Source organism: Taeniopygia guttata, chromosome Z (assembly GCF_048771995.1).
Source record: "Taeniopygia guttata chromosome Z, bTaeGut7.mat, whole genome shotgun sequence".
In the NCBI taxonomy this organism is placed as follows: domain Eukaryota; kingdom Metazoa; phylum Chordata; class Aves; order Passeriformes; family Estrildidae; genus Taeniopygia; species Taeniopygia guttata.
In genome coordinates this window covers 10,878,964-10,897,429 of record NC_133063.1, presented here as the reverse complement: position 1 = coordinate 10,897,429, position 18,466 = coordinate 10,878,964, and the positions used below count along the sequence as shown (strand labels likewise).

The following is an 18,466-nucleotide window of genomic DNA, read 5'->3' as shown; positions in this document are numbered from 1 at the left end:
GAAGTGGAAGGGTTTTCTTTTCACCAGATGATTCTAAGTGTTCTTACTGACATAGATGAACAAAGTAAATTTAAGTTGCAGTGACCTCTGGTAAGAAAAGTTGTCCTATTCTGGCTTAGTTCCTGCAGTCCTTGTTCAAATAAATCTTTTTATTACAACAAATGAGGCTTTTTGACAAGAATGCTGTGACCCTTTTTACTTTTCTCAGAGGATCTATTTTTTCTTATGTCATGGTAATTGCTTGAAGCAGCAAAGAACTCTCTTTTACCCTGCTGCTTCTGCAGGGGTATTATCTTTCTGACTACAGAACACAGGCAAGGGTCAAGGCAATTAGTTTTTGGAAAAAATGGCTGGTTTAATATAATTATTACTAAAAAATAGATGAGTTTTTCTTTTTCAAAGGGTCTATTATTCCCTGTGTGCTTGTGCACCTCACTAGGAAGCTCTGAAGTAACCTTACAGTAAGTATTACTGATGAAGTGAGGGTAAGGCATGGGATGACAGTAATTTGATGCTACATTACAAAAGCGGTGCTGTTACCCTTTAGAAGGTTTTAACCCCCAAATTTCAAACCATTGCTGATGCTACTGGTTTAGGAGCATTGTAGATATTTAGGGGCAGTGTTCCTATGTTTGCTGTTTCAAGTCTCACTTAAATTTATTAACTGGCTGCATATTCCTGAAAAACCATTGAGATATGACTACGATGCCATTTATGGTGCGAGAATTAGGACATTATTACAATGGCGCAAAACAGAAGCAGCAGCAAAGTCTTTGGAAACAGTTCTCAGAAGCCCCAAAACCTTAAGCAGTACACAGTGAAGGAATAAAAATCAGATCTTGTGGTATACCTGAAATTTGGGCACAACGTTGTTTAGAGGAAAAAGCAAAGCACTGAAATCCTGAACCATGGAAAAGTATTCTTAGTTCTTAAACTCTTTGCAGCCCTCTGATTTTGGATTCTCTTGGTCTGATTAGAAAATGCCATTCTCATTTGCAGGTTCATTCATGGTCAGAGGACTGCACTGTAGATTTCTCCCTGGGAAATAGTTCAGTGTGCTGTGAAACAGGTTTTACCTGGAGACAACAGGGAATCTAAAGCAGTTGCCCATCCAGAAAGGCCAGTGCCCACTTTCTAATTACCTAAATATTTATTACAACTTTTAAACGTATTGTAATGTGAACATCAATATTGCAAATAATGGGGCAGGAAAGGTTATGGGCCCTGTGGCCCATGGTTTGTTGGAAAGGGCTGTGGAAAATTCTTACTTAAAGAACTTAAATTTAGAAGGCATGTCTGTTCCCTGGAGAACTTTTCACCATGGGTGTGGATAGCTTTCCTCAGTGAGAAAGCTATTCAAATGAGCAGCTGCACATACTTGATCACAGTTTTCCAAGCAGTGACAGCTCTGATTATTGTATTGATAATAGTCAGCTCCAGTGGCCCTTCATGAGCTGACTCTGCTATACGGGGGCAGGGAGCAGGAGGACCTCACTTTCTGCACAGCGTTAATCACGTGCCCTTTCTTAGAAAATGTGATTTGAAAAGAATTTTTTTAGTGCAATACTGTGCAAATTTGGAAAGACAGCAGTGTAGCCCAGGAATGTGATGTAAATGCCTCACTTAGTGTGTGGGGAGGCTGGAGGAGTCTGAGCTGCCTCAGCTGCCCCTTGAACAGGGCAGCTGTTGTGGTGGCACGTGTTGGCTGACCCTGTAGGCCCACTGAGCTGGCGGCACGGCACTTGCATCAGGTTCTACCTGCTGCAAGCACTGACAAAAATATCTGCAAGTCCCTTGTGCCAAATGGCTTTGGCACTTTGGCCTGGGATACCACGTCCATCCTATCAGTGCTGCACTGGCCTCCACATTGCTGTGGGATGGATTTGAAGTGCTACTCCAAAAAGGAGGACTCTCAGACAAGAGACGAGAAGTGCCTTGTGCTCTCAGAAATTGCTAGGCCCTCTTAGAATGTATCTCCTTACAGCACGTACATTGCAGACAGTATGGGCTATGCATCTATATAGATTAGAAAGTTTAAATTTTTCTCTACAAGGCTATTTAAGTGTGCTGTAAGAGGCTGAAAATCCTACTTAAAATTGTTTTAGTAAGCAGTCATGTTCATACAACTTCACAGTTCAAGGTTTTATAAAGCTGTTGTTTTAGCCACAGGACTTCCTTCTGTCACCTATTTCCAGTGCTCTGGTTGTGATTCAGAGAATAAGCAAAGAAGCCCTTAAATCAAATCATGGGATGGCAATTTAATTCCCTTCCATGGACTGGGCTGGGTGCATTTTGGCAGTCTCTGATGAAAACAGCATCTGTGCAATTGCAGCTAGATGTAAGCAGATAGAAGTGGGTGGTTCTAATAAATAAAACTAAATAGTGGGTCTTGAATCTACAGCAGTAGGTCCAAGTATCATCTTGATTTTGTCCAGCTCCAGTAAATGAGTCTGGAAACAGACTTCTAAGTACTTTTTAAAGAGATGTGAAGCCACATGGCAATCTATTCACCATCCTATGTATGTTCACAGTAAGAAAAATAGTTTACATTTAATATGTAAAAAAAAATTGTCAAAAAGAGTCTAATTTCCCAGCTCTGTTCCCCACAAAGCCCTGTTGCCCTGGGCTGCTCTACTGCCCATTCTGACAGATCCTGATTATGCCAGCTGGAAACCAAACAAGCACTGAACCTTCCAGAAAGAGAATTGTCTTGGAACCTACTACCTAAAACAGTGAAAAATGAATAAACCTTGCTGCACTGGGCTGTGGTTTTTTGTGGCTGTTGCCAATAGCTTCTTCTTGAAAAGGATGCCTTAGGGAATACATACAGTACTTGGTCATCTATCAAAGTTTAGCCTTCTCCCATACTTCTTTCTTTTCACTCACTCATTTACATCTGCCCTCCCTGCTGTCCTCCATCCCTCCAAACCCAATATTGCTTACTGAAATGTGATTTTTCATTCCTTATTTCAACCCTTGGAAATGTTTCTCTCCATTATAAATTTGAAATAAAATGTCTGTGCAATGCATTACTCTACTGCTTAATGCATACATCACATATGAGATTATTTTTAACATACCAGAAGGTGGAATTTTGATAAGTGAAAAAATCTCTGACGTGTGAGAATGTCCATTAGCATCAACCACTTTGAAACAGTACTCTTTTCCAAGGTGTATGGTTCTTTGAAAGCTTTATTGATAGTGTAAAGATGATATCCTAAGGAAAACTGCTTCAGAATAGCCATTTCCCTAGAGATACCACATTTCAAGAAAGCTGAAGACTTCAAAATCAATTTCAAGCAGTATTCATTTTCCTCCTTGAGGCAATGTTTTAAGAACTGGCCTTGCACAACAACAGCCAACCACACACATTGGATGAGGAATCACAATGAGTGACAGCAGCTGCAAAAAATAAACCCAGGCTCCTCTGTGGTGCATTGAAATTTCTCATACCACTGTTCCATCAACTAGAATCATTCACCTGGACCTTCCCCATCAGAGAAGGCACAAATTTAATATATGTTTATTTTGCCTGGCAGATTATTTCAAATTAATTAGGACCTAAAAAGACTGATGAGAGATTTAAAAAACTGAAAGGCAACAACCCCCTTCCTGAACTGAAGGCATAGTGTGGGTGAAACAAAGCATATCCCTGGGAAACAGTACTTTTAGAATGCTGACATCAATATATAAAGCTTTTTTACTGCTTAGTGACGTTCACTTCACTTGAAAGAACTGATAAACCAAACATAATGCCCTACTGTTATTTTCTGCTGATAGGCTCTGTTACTATCATGTATATAAAACCACTATCAAATTTCTTGAGAAACATCCCCAACGAACCATGAACTTATCTAGCAATGAATGTTATAAACTCACACAAATCCTTAAATAGCTACAAATGAATGCAGCTATTGCATGACAACTTAGTTATTCATAAATGGACCATTCTGCATCATATTGAAGGAAGCAAGTTTGTTATTCATCAATTTATTGCCAACTCAACTAGCACTTCAAATTTAAATTTTCCAGGCTTAATAGAACACTTACGGGAAATCTGAACTTACAATTTCTCTTGTCTTGTGTGAAGGTAGAAAGTGATTTCTTGTGCAGTGCTGATAGATGGAATTACCACAGATAGGAGAACTGAATCATACTGCAGGAGGATGGCTGACACTTGGTGACGATGTTGTTGTTCTTTTGGCAAGATGTTCAATGTGCTCTGTGCCCCCAAACCAAGCAGAATACTCTGGACAAAGTTGGTGAGCACAGTACATGGAAAAAGAGCTCAGAAAATGTGGAATTAGTCTTTCCAGTAGATGTATTCACCGCTGCAAAGCCTAAATGTTCTCGTTTGGGTGGATTTTCCTTTTGGTTTTGTTTGGTTTTTTTGTTTGTGGTTTTGTTTGGGCTGTTTGTTTTTGCTTTATTTTTTGGTTTGTTTCTTGTTAGTTTGCTGTTGTTTTTTGTGTTTGTTGATTTGGGTGGTTTTTTTTTTTTAATTCACAAAAAGCTTGATGTTTTTCCATGGCCAAGTTAAATTATCAATGTTCCCTGTAACAGACTATCTCTGATCCCATGACACTTACTCCCATGCTCCCATGTTTACTCTGAATAAGCATTAGGAAACTGATCCAGGTTGAAACTAATCAAGGTAGTAATACCTTTCCTAGAGGTCAGTATCGATGAGTTAGCTGCTGAATCAGTGTCAGAGCTAGCATGGACTGTAAGGGTAAGCAAATGGGACCAGTCCGAATCAGTTTCAAAGGTATGCCTTTGAAGTAATTCTACTAATTACTGGCAAAATCTTTATTGTCAGCCACTGAACATGCACTTACAGCGGAACATCTGGTCTTCAAGATACACCTTTGTAAACAGTTTTAAGTGTCTATAACCTCAGCGTTAAAAAAAAAAAGAACCCTTTAGTTGATTGGTATCACATGGATTTATACATCTTTATTTTACTTCAGAACCTTATTTCCCTCTAGCTGCCTTTTTCCCCCTCAATTGGCAATTTAATGGACTTGGCATGAGCTAAAGAATTCATTATCAGTCTTTAGAAGAATTTGGCATGAAATTTAAAGTAGTAAGTTAGTGCTTAAGGAATAAACTTTGGGAGTGTCAAATATAAAAATTGATTGACCCAAGTAGACAGTAGGCAATACTGTGCCTTGCAGGTACTTTTAATGCAGATGAGCATATTATGGTCACAAGTCTTTTACTGACCACCATAGTAATCTGCAGCACAGTCAGGAAAGTTAACACACATATGACTTGCAGTCAAAAGGAAATGTTTCCAAAGTATTTTTAAGACACTCTCCCTTCCTTGCAGAAGCCCTTGGCATACATGTTAAATCAATGCAACAATAATACTGATAAAACTACAGGTTAATCCATTTGGCAACAAAAGGGTTAAGTGCGACAAAAAAACCTCAAGCCTGCAATTCATTTATTGAGACTAATAGGTTACTCTTTTCACCACAAATCTGTCTGTAAGATTCAAGTGTTTTTCTAATGCAAATATAATTTATGGAAAGGAAAAAGGATAGGCCACCAACTGAAAGAAAACATTTATTGATTCAAAGTCAATACTTTCCTTTTAATATCTACAAGCCAACACTGAACTGACTTTATTCAAGAATGAACACAATGTACAAAAAAAGTATGTCTGTTATAAAAATATGTCAATTTCTTTCCTGGCTATTGAGCTGAAAACATTTTGGCAAGTGCAAGATAGGTTTGGCAAGCAAATTTAAGCTGCTATTACCAATAACAAAGATCAAATAATTTTGTAATAGTTTTGTAGTAAATTTAAGAGTCATTGTTAAAGTGGCATTGGAAATGCTAACCCCTAAAAAAAATATGTATCACTGCACTGCCGTGTACTTATGCATCCACACAATTTAACATCTCATCAGGAATCAGTATCTTTATCAGTGAACACTACCCAACCTAATTTGAACTATTCAACCAGATAAGTGACATCTACCACTGAAATACAACCTAGGGAAGGCAAACTACCTCCATAGCTGTGTATTTTATGTGTTGTTTACAAACAGAGAGAGCAGATTAGGTAACCAGACAGCTGTCAACAAGACAGCTGCTGCAATGTGAAATCAGGGAAAGGACAGAAACAGAATAAAGAACATTAGTCCACATGCATATTTGCATATAGAAATGGACTTGATTAAAATCAGTTATGCCTTATTTGTTAAGATGGTTTGGGTCTTTTTCCCTCATAAAAATGTAATAAAACCAGGACTCAAATAATTGACTTCTCTAAAATCACCAGAAAGAAGCAAGAAAAGGGACCATTTATAGAGATAATCTGAAAACAGTGCAATATTAAAATGCAGTTTCACATCATGTGAAAGAAACACGCTTTGGAACCTGAGCAAAAGGCATTTTACTGACTTAGTAAAAAGTCACCCTGTATGTTGTTTTCATTGGCACCTGTTCTGCCAGATTAGTATGTTGCTCTTAGCAACTTCCATGGCCCTAAATATTTAGTACACAGAAACTGCCAACTACATAGAAAGGTCTACTAAACTTTTCAGCCAATATTGCAGGCAGTCTGACATGCTGCTACTGGAAATGACTATACAGGTTGAAATTAAGGAAAATTGAAGACAGGAAAAGAAGCAGCCAAAGATGATGCTCTTCTGTGTAAATAAACTAAAGCGATTCCACAACACTTAGATACGGTACTACACTGGTTTACAGTCTCAAGGTCAGCTCTTTCAAAATAAATATACTGAACATTTACAACAAATGCCTCATGAATGCAAGCGCTCTCTTTATTATTTCAAGACCAATTGGATAAAAACTAAAATAAAGACATGACTCTGAAGCAGCTAAGTTACAACTCCTTTTTCAGAAACAGGCATGACTTGGTGCCACAGCAAAATTTTTCACATCTGCAGTAAGCAATTTTTTTTTCTTTTAGCACCAAGCAGGCCACCATAAAAAGCAACCTCACAAAGCATGCGGTCATCTACTCTGTTGATTTTGTATGAAATAATTATTTGTGCTTGCAGGTCTCAGACCTTTCAAAAATTCAGTGAACATTAGGTAATTGAAGACACTAATGGAAACTCATTAATTTCTAAATTATTTGAATGGAGAAAAGATTAAAAGACTAAAAAGCAACAGAATGTTGTGCATTAGTATTTCTGAGGAATGAGGAAAGCTAAGATCCATGCTTTAATTTGTCTTAGAACAACTAAAAAGTGACAACCAATCCTAAAAAGCTCTATGTCCGTGATACTGGTACAGGCCAATGTGTGCATGCCACTGAAAGGCACAGTCGGACCAATCTGGTAAGTGGCATCATCAGAGCAGAACAGCAACTTTTCACTGGACTAATCACGAAGGGTGAACAATGAGCCATCACTTCTCTTGTCATGAGCACAGAAAGCAGTCACCAAGGCAAAAGAGAGGACACAGGAAAGAAGATACAGGAACTCACATAAACCTAAAAGACAGAAAACATGCGTTAATCCAAGCTTTGAGCATTCTGACCATTTTCCAACGGCAATCCTGCTATACATTGACTTAACACCATACATCTTATGGAACCACTGCAAAAGTCACATCACAAACTTCTTATGAGATTTGTTTTACAACTAACTTCACCTGTGAAGATCAGCCTACAAGATCACCCTTGGTTAATCACATGCTTAAGGTTAGACTGATAAAGTCCGAACAATCTGCAGTCCACTCTGTGAAAAATAACATTCTTATTCTTCTTACTCAGAAATGGATTTAAAAATTGGTCATCATAAAGACCCAAGTCTTTACAGGCAGATAATTATGAAGCAGTATGATTGTTTTTCATACTGCTCTAACAGTGCCTAAGAAGTTGAATGAAATACTTACAGGAAAGTTATCCCCAAGGTTATCCTGCCTTTGTATCTACGAGCTGCATTTGAACATTTGCAGATATGCCACCTCCATAGCCTCCCTTGGATTGCATCTGATTCTGAATTGAGCTGACCTGGGGATAGAAGGGAAAAGAAGGGTAGAGAAAAGAAGAAAAACAACGAGCTGTAGCATCTTCTTGCTTTTAATTTTATTTTTTTCTCTAGGTTTAGCTTCCAAGAGCTCCTTTGTTACCAGTAAAGCTATATTAATTTTGCACAAGAACACATGCATCCAAGACTTGTTGAAATTCTAACTTCAGTACATGGATCAGCAGAAAAGATCGAAGAAGTGGTGCTGAGGCAAAAGTTTTTCCTCTCTCCCAAAGAAAACTGGCTGATTCATGGTTTCACTGACCCACCTGATTAATCAAAAAATAAAAAAAAAATCAAATATTTTACTGGCATTGACTCCATCTGACAAACTAAAATTTATCTTGTTATATGGAAAATATTCTCTGGCAAGTATAATGAACCACAAGTTAATTGCTAAATTAACATCATTATGTTAAGAGTATAATATCCAACTTGCAAATATCTGCATGGCTAATTCGAATCACTAAAACAGGGCTAAACTAAGATTTTCTAAATAAAAAAGGACCTTTTGGTTTGTTGAACATTTTTGATTTATCTACTTACATGCCAACATTCAATGCTTCCCTTAATTTATACTGTTCCTTTAAATGGAGGGCACTTATTTTTTAAAACACAGCCAATCTGAATTTTCCTGAACATAGGTGCTTTGAAGGTATTTTTAGCCTGATGTATATAAATACATAGAGACACACTCTTTGTGCCCCCTGTTTCACGCTTCATGTTTCAAGAAATGCACATCCTGCTATGACTTTACTCAATCACCAAACAGAAAAGGAAACCCATAGTTCTTTCCTGCTTGTGTTGTATGAGTCAAAATAATGATGTCCAAGTGCCTGCAGGAAGACAACTTGAATCTTAAAGGTTTGGCCCTTTTTTCTCTGCATCCCAGAGCATACACAACAACTACACAAAGAGTGGAAAATAACATTCATTCAAGGCTATGCCTGCAGGGCACCACTTGCAATTATTTAATCTATGCTCCTCCTTCACAGAGACCTAAAAACATCACTTGGAACATCACTGCGCTGTATTAAAACAGCACAGGAGGAACATTTCCAAGCAGCTTGCGCGACATTCCCTGTCTACAAAGACAAAAGAAATATATTTTCTTTTCAACAGCAAGCAAAACACATGCACATGTACAGAGTGCATCAGTAAACTCATTCTTCCATGCAGTTTTTCAAACCTATATGACAAAAGAGCCTGTTTTTTTGATCTGTATCTTCAACATTATATACACTGTATCTTCAATATTGCAATGCTATGCAAAGGATTGGGTTTTTATGTATTTAAGCAGCACAATGTAAAACCATTTAACACTTCGGCCTTTTGCTGAAATAAGTGATAAAGCTGCAGCAAAGCGATATTACCATGTTATTTTTCTTGAGGGAAAAGTGTTCAGAGCTTATTTTCTAGTGCATCTGACATCAAAAACTATGAATGCAGTAAAAGAATGTGCTGAAGTGCATGGGGACATATTTAAGAACTTTCACATTTTACCAAGCCACTCATCTTTTTCACAAAGCATCTTTTGCTGCCATGGAAAAAAACAAAGTCTGAATTCAGGTTTTTTCCCTCAGAAAATAATCTACACATAAATGTATTCACAAGAGTGAATAAAGGATGCCATAATTTTATCTGAATAAACTCTGACTCCAGCAGAAAAAAGACCTACAAAAATCTCCAGGCCACATCACCTTTCAACCTAAAAACCTGCTTACAAGACTTGAAAATTTTGGAGAGCAGCAAATCAACACAAATTGCAAGGCTGAACTGTAGGTTTTCGAGAGTATTTCTAAAAGTTAGGCTAATTTCTCCAGTTCATGAGTCACACATGAGTTACTGGATAAGGAAGTATCAGTCTTAAATGCAGAGACTGTTGCCCTTAAAACAGAGAATGCAACAAATGAAATTAGTCTGCATTAACAGTTCAGTAGCTATTTTGTGTATGAAAACTTTTGCAGGAGACATACAATGCTAAAATTGCTGAGCAAAAAATGTCTAACATTTGTAGGCTTTTAAGGCAGCATTTTTTCTGAAGCATCCTCCTTTTGAGGCTGAGCAACAAGAACAAGCACTGTGAAATGCAATTTTTGATTTTTTTCTTTCCCAAAGATACCATTTCCCAAAGATTCCTTTCTCTGATGATATGCAACAGCAATGTTCTTCTCTCTTACATCTAATTTAGATGGGACTTAAGAATTTTAAAGATTTTGGAAAGGAAAAAGGATTGTACCCATTAAGGATCATGCAAATTGTTGTGTTGCTTATGTATCTCATTAAATTTCCTTCTTTCCTTTTTTTACCCTCCCTTTCAGAATTAGGAAACAGCACAGACAGAGCTTGAGAGAAAAAGCAGTGGGCAACTATATGAAATCAAAGACTGAACTGAAGAATATGAAGCATCAGAAGAAAGAGATTTCACCATGGACTGTGAAAGCAAAACAGGGAAAAAAGGGATGGGGAATGAACAGAAACAATGCACAGAGGTCTCCTGCTGTCTAAGTACACCTCTAACAAAGGAGCAAGGCACTCTACAGAAAAATAAAACAAAAAAGCAAAATATTTCAAAAATATTCTGAATAGTCAGAAAGCTATTCAGTCAGAATTGTAAAGATGTATAATGAAGAATAATGCTGATGAAAGAAGGCACAGGGCAGAAAAGAAAGTGAATAAAGAACCAAATATAAATGGAAAAACGTAAGTAAATTGCAGATTTTCACCTAAGTTATTTAAAAAGATAAAGCACAAAGAGGTTCCTGAAGGAATATAATGTCCATACTATAAAGAAAATTATGGAGCAGAAGAACATGTGAAGGTTGACACTGTAATCTTGGAATTTACACTGCAAATAAAGAATGTGGAGACTACTACCAGAAGAGGCAGAAAATAAGCAGCGTGAAAAAACAGAGATTTGAGCTTCTGAAGCAGGGGGATTGGGAATGATTATTTTTCACAGACAGATACTTTCTAAGATCAGAAAAGTCTCACTGGTCATTGATGCAGCACATTATCCAAATTTAAAAGAAGGGGAAAAAAAAAGAGAGAGAAAGAGCTACTTAGAAGCATTCAATTTATGTAGAGAGACAATAATGATTACCTGCTATCTGGAGATAAAACTGGGTATTATGCAAGAAAAAGATGAGAGCAAACAGGCAGAAAGGGGAAAAACTAAAGCTTCAGGCCACCTACAAAAATCTCAAAAAGGCAGCTCAGCTGTGAGAATAAGGAAGGTTCCCTCAGGGGAAACAAGGTTCCCTCAGGAGAAACAACAATTACTGAAAAAGCAAATCCATGCTTTAAAAAAGTAATCAAACAACCCGGTCACATTATTATCAGTGTATTATTTCAATTTATAATGGCATTAAATATTAATGTAATATATCACATTAAATAAGGAATCAGCTTTAACTAAATTTTATTAAGTGGAATCTGTGTTTGGCCATTTAACTTGCTTACAGAGGTTTTACTAAAAATCATTTCCAGCCCACTGTGCTGTTTCCAAAAAAAGGTATTGCGTTTTTTCATGTTGAATTTTCTAGCTTTGCCATTCCTCATTACATGATGAGTTACAAAAATTTTTTTCTGATGTCAATAACACCAACTTAATCTAGTTGAAACTACAAATTACCTTCCTAGCCTACATTTCAGCTTTTTTAGCTCTGCTTTCTATTCTGATACCTCTGACAGAGATTTTTCTTCTCTGTCACCAAGTCTTTGTCATCTCCAAATATGTTTTCCTTTAAAGACTATTAGTAAAGTCATTGAGTATTTTTCATCTACATACAACTATTTTCTATATTTTATATTATTGACCTTAGAAATAGATTGACATTTCACAGAAATCTGAAGCTCTAAAAGATACACCTATTTCCGTAAGTTCATTTTCATTATTTATCTTACCTTCTGTTCTTTCACTTTCAGAGAGCTAAAAATATTTCTTGCGTCCGTCTTCTACAGGAAGCTACAAAATCTTACCTGTGACACTACTTGCTGTGGAAATAACTCACACTGCAAAGAGGGCTACAGAATATAGAAAAAGCTCAGCAAAAACATCCAAACATAAATTCATGTGCACCATAAACTGAGGTAAGCTAGAGTTCTAAATGAACTATATTCAAAACAGCTTGAGGCATTCAAAATAAGAAATATAGCCAATTATAAGACACTTGGATTTTTCTATATAATACCTGAGTACATTTTCAAGTATACATTTCTTTTGGTTCATACATATAAAGAGAGTGAGTTTTTAGTTTAAAAAGTATTCTATATCATTATACAGCATCTAAAATGCGTTATCAATAAATATAGGAATTTTAACAATTATAATCTGTATTCTTGAATGCAAGTGTTTAGGACTTAGACTTAAATGCTATCAGGTCATTCTTCAGTTTCATACAGATTCTTTCTTACAGCTGAAAGACTCGTTGCTTCAGCTACAACATATAAATACAGTGTTCTTGTATTCTGTCTAATATGAAATGATGTTCATCAACTCATGCTTACTGAATTCATTCCACTGAATACGTCTCCAGATCCTACATGAGCTGTGTGAACGAAGTTTGTCGGCTCCCCAATCATGCTTCGATCAATCCGCCGTCGTCTTTTCTGAAAGGAAGGTACAGAAAACATCTGAGAGTCACTGAAAAGGCAAAAACAGTATGTGTCATAAAGGTAGAAGTTAACCATCTATAGGAAGGATATTGCATACACTGTAAGGTATTTTAATAGAGTCAAAAAACAGAGACCAAATTCTAAGGTTAACCAAAACACTAGTATTACTGTCTTTTTTACTTGGAGGATGTGTACCAGACAAGCACGGATACCACTCCCAGCATTTAGGCCAACAAAACATTTGTAAATAACCTTAATAAATTCCACATTTATTAACCAGTATTTGCAATGTTTCATGCAGTAATTTCTGCCTATAGTTGTATTTAAATCACGGTGGGACAGATTTGAGTCATTCAAAACAAGAATTAAGGAACAAAGCTTGTTAGAATAGTCTATGTAGCCATTAACTTTGAGAATTTCTTATTTGCATGCCCCGATGTCACTGTAATATACTTCATGGCAATGTCCAGAACAGTGCTTTAAGTTTGATCAGGGTTAGTCACAGACGTATCTTAACGAATTCTGAACTCAAGATTGCTTTCAGTCTGCAGGATTCCCGACTGTGAGCTGAAGGAGTGCAGTGCAGTAGTAAGGCAAAATGCCAGCTCAGGGACTCTCCTGGTTCCTATACCATGCGACAGAAGGCAAGAATTGCTTAACCTCTGCTTCCCAGTTTTCAGAGTCACAGCTTCATTTTTTAGTAATCTAATAACATGCAAATAAAAAAAAATTAGAGGCACCAAAGAATTTCCCTAATTAAAGCTGCTTTGGTTGCCTGCCTCCAGCTAAGCATTACATCTAAAGGACAAAAACAAGAAAACCCTATCCTTATTTCTTAGACCAGAGCCAGGAGCTTAAACAGAGCAAATCATGCAGTGTGTAGTCACCATATGACCATACTCTGAAAAATGCCTGCATTTGGAAAAAACCCCACAGTTCCAGTATCTCAGTTTAAGGTATGTTGTACAAAGTAGAGTTTAACAGTTAAAACTTACTTGAGCTCATGTGAAACCTTCCCATTACCTTAAAGTTCACTCGGTCTTGTTTTTAATGATCTCTAACTGGCTATGAGATTTTAAGACCACACAGACTCAAGGCACAAAGGCACATGCCTCGAGTGGGCTACCTATCATTTCAACAGCTACAGATGAAATCTTTATGAATCAGAGCCCATAGCTATGAGAATACATCATAGGGTTTAGCCAGCAAGTACAAAACACCTTTAGTCCTGTCCTGCTCCTTTTTCCTATTAAGAAATGAGATTTCAGTAGCTTTTAGTACCTTCTTGCGTGCTATGAATAGCTGGGATGAGGAACAACACATAAAATTCTGTGGGAACAGCTATATACAACGATCTGATCTGTGCTAAAACTAGTAGTGAATTCTCTAATTCCAAAGAATTTTGCAAAATCAATCAGTTGATAAAATATTCCAGCTGTTTAAAATTTGTGTTTACGCCATCCTGTACCGTAATATGCTGTAATGTTGACACATACAGATGATCTAGACAGCTGTATGAAAATACACTGCTTTAATTAAAACACTTAAAATTATTTAATTCCTGCAGCAGTTGCCCCTCCCTCTTTAAAAAAATCAGCAGCCAAATGTATGTATCTACACAATACACCCATAATTTCTTCATTTTAATAGTTTTGATGCAGAGAAGATATAGACAAACTCAAAGACTTTAGATTTTTCTTATCTTGTTTATGAGTTTTTAAGATAATTTAACTTTTTTTTGTTGTTCAAAGTAACTTATTTTACTCCTTAACTTAAGACCATGCCAATAACAAAGTGCTGGATCTTGTAAATGATTCTCCACCAATCATCAGCTAGTCAAACAGTAACCACTAGTTAAACTGCACTGCCATCAAACCACATCTCTTATCTTAAGTGAGTTCCTTATCAGTGGCCATCAGCCTGCTACCCCCTGACATGTGCCCATTGATGTGAGCTCCATGAAGCTTTGGAACAGTATTTAAATGCAGTGCCACAAAATAATTCACTGTGAAAGCAAATAAAAAATTGGTTTACTTTTCTTTTTTTTTTTTTTCTGCAGGAGTAGCCAGCTTGCATTTACATTACTGTTTCAGCTTGGATCCCAAGAATGCTTTTGAAGCAACTTTACCAGTTCTCACTTATCATGATTCACTTGCAATTTCAGACTAATCTTGGAGTGCAAAAATTACAGGTTTTTTTTAATAAAGCCGAACTGGAAGACTAACTGATGCTCTCCCATTGCTAACAGACACTGAGGCCAGTGAAGCAGGTGAGCCAGGCTAGAGTAGATCACAAGACATCTAATACACATCATGACTCCCCAACAGCAACTGTTCTGCTGTCCTACACAGCTGATCCTACTAGAATGTGCTGTTCCTGTAGACATGGTCACAGCCAGAACCAAAATGACCAATTAGAATGTCTAGAGAGACATGGGGAGCACTGTAAAATATCACCTCTTTATGAGGAGTGTAACACAGGAAAAACCAATAGGGGAACATGCCTGGAAAGGTTGCAAAGCTTTTACAGAGGACACCATAACTATTAGCTTTGCCAGGATTTAATTTTGAAATTGTATTTTTTGAGGCCTAGTAAGAATACATGCATAACAATGTTTTATACACAGTAAGAATTAACACATGAGATTGCTTTTTTCAGTATACTGAATTTGAAAGAAGCTGATAAGCATCACATTCTTCTCCTACTTAGGAAGAAATTAAATGTAGTAAATGCTCATTTCCCTCTCTACCATCTTTGGCTTTCTATGCTCTATCCTTGTGCAGCTCACAAGCCTTCTTTCATGACTTATTTGTTGCTGTGAAGGACTGATTTTGTGTTCTGGGAGTTAAAGTGCAGTGGCTGGAAAGTGGCCCCTCTCTTCTCCAGGGCCACAGAAGCTGTGGCTGATCAGCTGAGATAATCACCATGACTTTCAGGAGGGGAACACACATAAAATACTTCATGTTAAAAAGAAATAAAAAATGCTGACAGGGTTCAGCAAAATTTAATCCCACTAGGCTTCACTCATACCTCAAACTGCTTGACATCATACCATGAATAATTACCCTTAGAATACATTTACACACCACTAATCTAGTAATAAGTAATAATGAAATGTGACTAAAGGTCATCTATAAAACAAATTAATGTTTATGACACTAGTGCAAAGAACTTCAACATACACACCCCCCGAGCATTTGTACTATCTAAAGCTTTGTTTTCAAGATGTTTCTGACTAAAGAAATAAATGTCCCAACCATGTCAATTTAACTACAATGAGTCCTGTGTCCTCTATTTGCATTCCCTGTGGATTTTTTTCCTAGCAGGAGGGAAACAGAAAAAGGTCCACATTATGATTAGCTAACTTGACTGTTACCTTTCTTGACAGTATAAGTCAAGTTACTAAAATACTCAGCATCAGTGGACAAAGAAAGTTTAAAATCTGTATTAAAGTATTTTTCCCCTCTGCATTGTGCCAAAGCACTTCCCCTTTTACTGGGAAGGCAAGGGAGCACAACAATGATGAGATGAGAGGAAAAGCCCTGTAAAAGGATCCTGGAAGTGGAACATGAAGTGCCATCATTTAATAGCTTTACTCATTTTGTTCCTTTGACAAAAAGCTGAAGAAGAATTAGATTGTGAAATATGAAAAACGGATCTTGAAACTGAAGCAGAAGAGATGCAGGCTTGTGTGTTAAATGTCTTGAGAGGAATGGAAATAGTGTGAAGACCCACCTAAGAAGCCTTGTTCTGAATGTGTACTAGATGCAATAAAACAGGATCACATTTCAGTTGCCATAGAAATGAAGTAAAAATTGATCTTTTCTATTCTTAACCTGTGAGTGACGCTTTGCACCCACACATTAGCATTTCCTTCGAAATACCAAATTAGAAATCAGAAAGTCTCCAACAGTTGCATCACATAAAATATTTGAACCCTGCAAGTTTCTCGAAACTTTAAAGAATTTTAAACTTTTGCCCAAAAAGTTAAAACTAATTATACTGTGTATTCAACCTGCCCTTCAGAAAAGCCACAAACATTTCACTGAAATGCTGTTTTTCATAATTCAAAACACTACTTGTTGCAAGAAATTCAAAACTGTAATTTGTTTATTTAAACATACTGATGAGTCCAGAAGTACGTAAAATTTCCTTTCTACTGCCCTGTATTTTTGGCTTTCAGGGAAGTTATCTTTTTTCACTATCTCTAGATTTTGTCCAGAGGTTAGGCTGCACTTCTTCAGCTCAAGCCCTTTCATAAGTGATGGCAACACTTCTGAATTAGGCAAGCTCTCTGCCTGTATGAAAAAGACAAGTTTGGGAATTTTTTCTCCTTTCTGCAGTAATGCACCCTTCTCTGCTCTTCATGAGAGATCCTCTAAAAAAAAAAAAACAAAACTTAAGACACAGAGAGTTAACACCAAGGTCTCAAACATATAAAAAAATATTAACTGATATCATTGAGATCTTGGGGGGCTGACAATTACTTTCCTGCTAGAAGCTGAAGATGCAAATGAAGTCAACCTTTGTATTAAGTTTCATACAAAGATATTCCCAAGTCAAGTGCCAGCCTACATTTGCTGGGTATCAAAAGCAAAGGAATCTGTTAAGCTCCAGAAGAGCAAGTTCTGCTAATTCTACACCAGGTATTTTGAGATGGCTGTGACAAACATATCAGAAATCCAAGTCTAAGTGAAATGTAAGTGACAACAGCATTGAAAGGACCTTCTAACACAAAAGTCTGTGTGTATTTTACCTGCAACAGGCAGTCCTCAAATAAAAGGGGTAGCTGTAGGTGCAGATGAGGAATGCGCACTAAAGTACATGGTGGAAACTGAAGAAATTCAGGAGGAATTATATATTATTGCCATATTGTGAATACAAAATCTCCAAAAACAATGCTTCTTTATTAAAATTCACACATCTGGCACCTTTCTCCTATTGCTTACCCATTTAATTTATCCCTTTACAAAACAAGAAAAAGTGCCAACTCTTTTTTTCTACAAAGAAATGTTCTTTATCCAGGACATCCAGTATAATGTCCTGGCTATTTATACCTTAAGGTCTCAGTAAACTAAACTATAAGAAACCAGGCAACAGGACACCCAGTGTCCTCAATGTCTACATGAGTAACAAATCCGTGGCAGGGACACAGGGCTGCATCTTTGCACTGCACATTCAGAATAACAAAATTTGGTATTTAAGTCACAAGTAGTAAATCCTTGTTTTAATCATTCTTCTCTAAAACTAACACAGACACAGTTACATTTGTATTGAGGAGAACTTTTAAAAAATTAATACTTGTTAATATCATCAAGCTATCACAAGGGAAGGATAACTTTCCTACTGCGAACTTTCTAGCATTTACCCAAATGTTATGAGTGTAATTTTTAATAACTGTTTCATACATATAGTTTTTACTTATTTCATATGCAGTAAAAATACATTGCACATACCATATTTATGCACTACTTAAGTTATATTAATATAGCATGCATCTAGAGACATTTTTTCTGTCATTCCATATTTATCTTTGTCCCAAAAGTACAGGGAACAGTACAATACATTAGAAAGAAAATAACATGCTGATATGATCTATCTAGTCTGATTTTGTGCAATGTGTTTTCAACCAGATCCAAATCAATATGAAGTATGCCATATGTAAAATGCCAAGTGATGCACCTTCCTTTTTTTGATCAAGATTGTCTAGTCTTTCATTTTAACTATATGTAGAAGAGGAACTTTTGTTCAAATTTGTTACAATTTCTCCTATTCTTCAAGGCATGATTATTTTTAATGACATATAATTTTGGCTTGATACATAATGAGAAAAAAAA

At 36.6% G+C, this 18,466-nt stretch overlaps 1 protein-coding gene across 3 annotated transcripts in view; it reads right to left on the bottom strand.

Moving 5' to 3' along the window:
• Window positions 1-5,558: 5,558 nt before the first annotated feature.
• The window catches only part of CDC42SE2 (CDC42 small effector 2), an 80,738-nt gene continuing 67,830 nt past the window's right edge, over window positions 5,559-18,466 (bottom strand). For all 3 annotated transcript variants that reach the window (XM_030258881.4, XM_030258882.4, XM_030258883.4), the window contains exons 5-7: window positions 12,522-12,623; window positions 7,879-7,996; window positions 5,559-7,474 (exon numbers count right to left, since the gene is read on the bottom strand). In XM_030258881.4, the coding sequence (XP_030114741.1) occupies window positions 7,898-7,996; window positions 12,522-12,623 (201 nt within the window). In that variant the 3' untranslated portion in view covers window positions 5,559-7,474; window positions 7,879-7,897. The remainder of the gene's footprint in view (window positions 7,475-7,878; window positions 7,997-12,521; window positions 12,624-18,466) is intronic.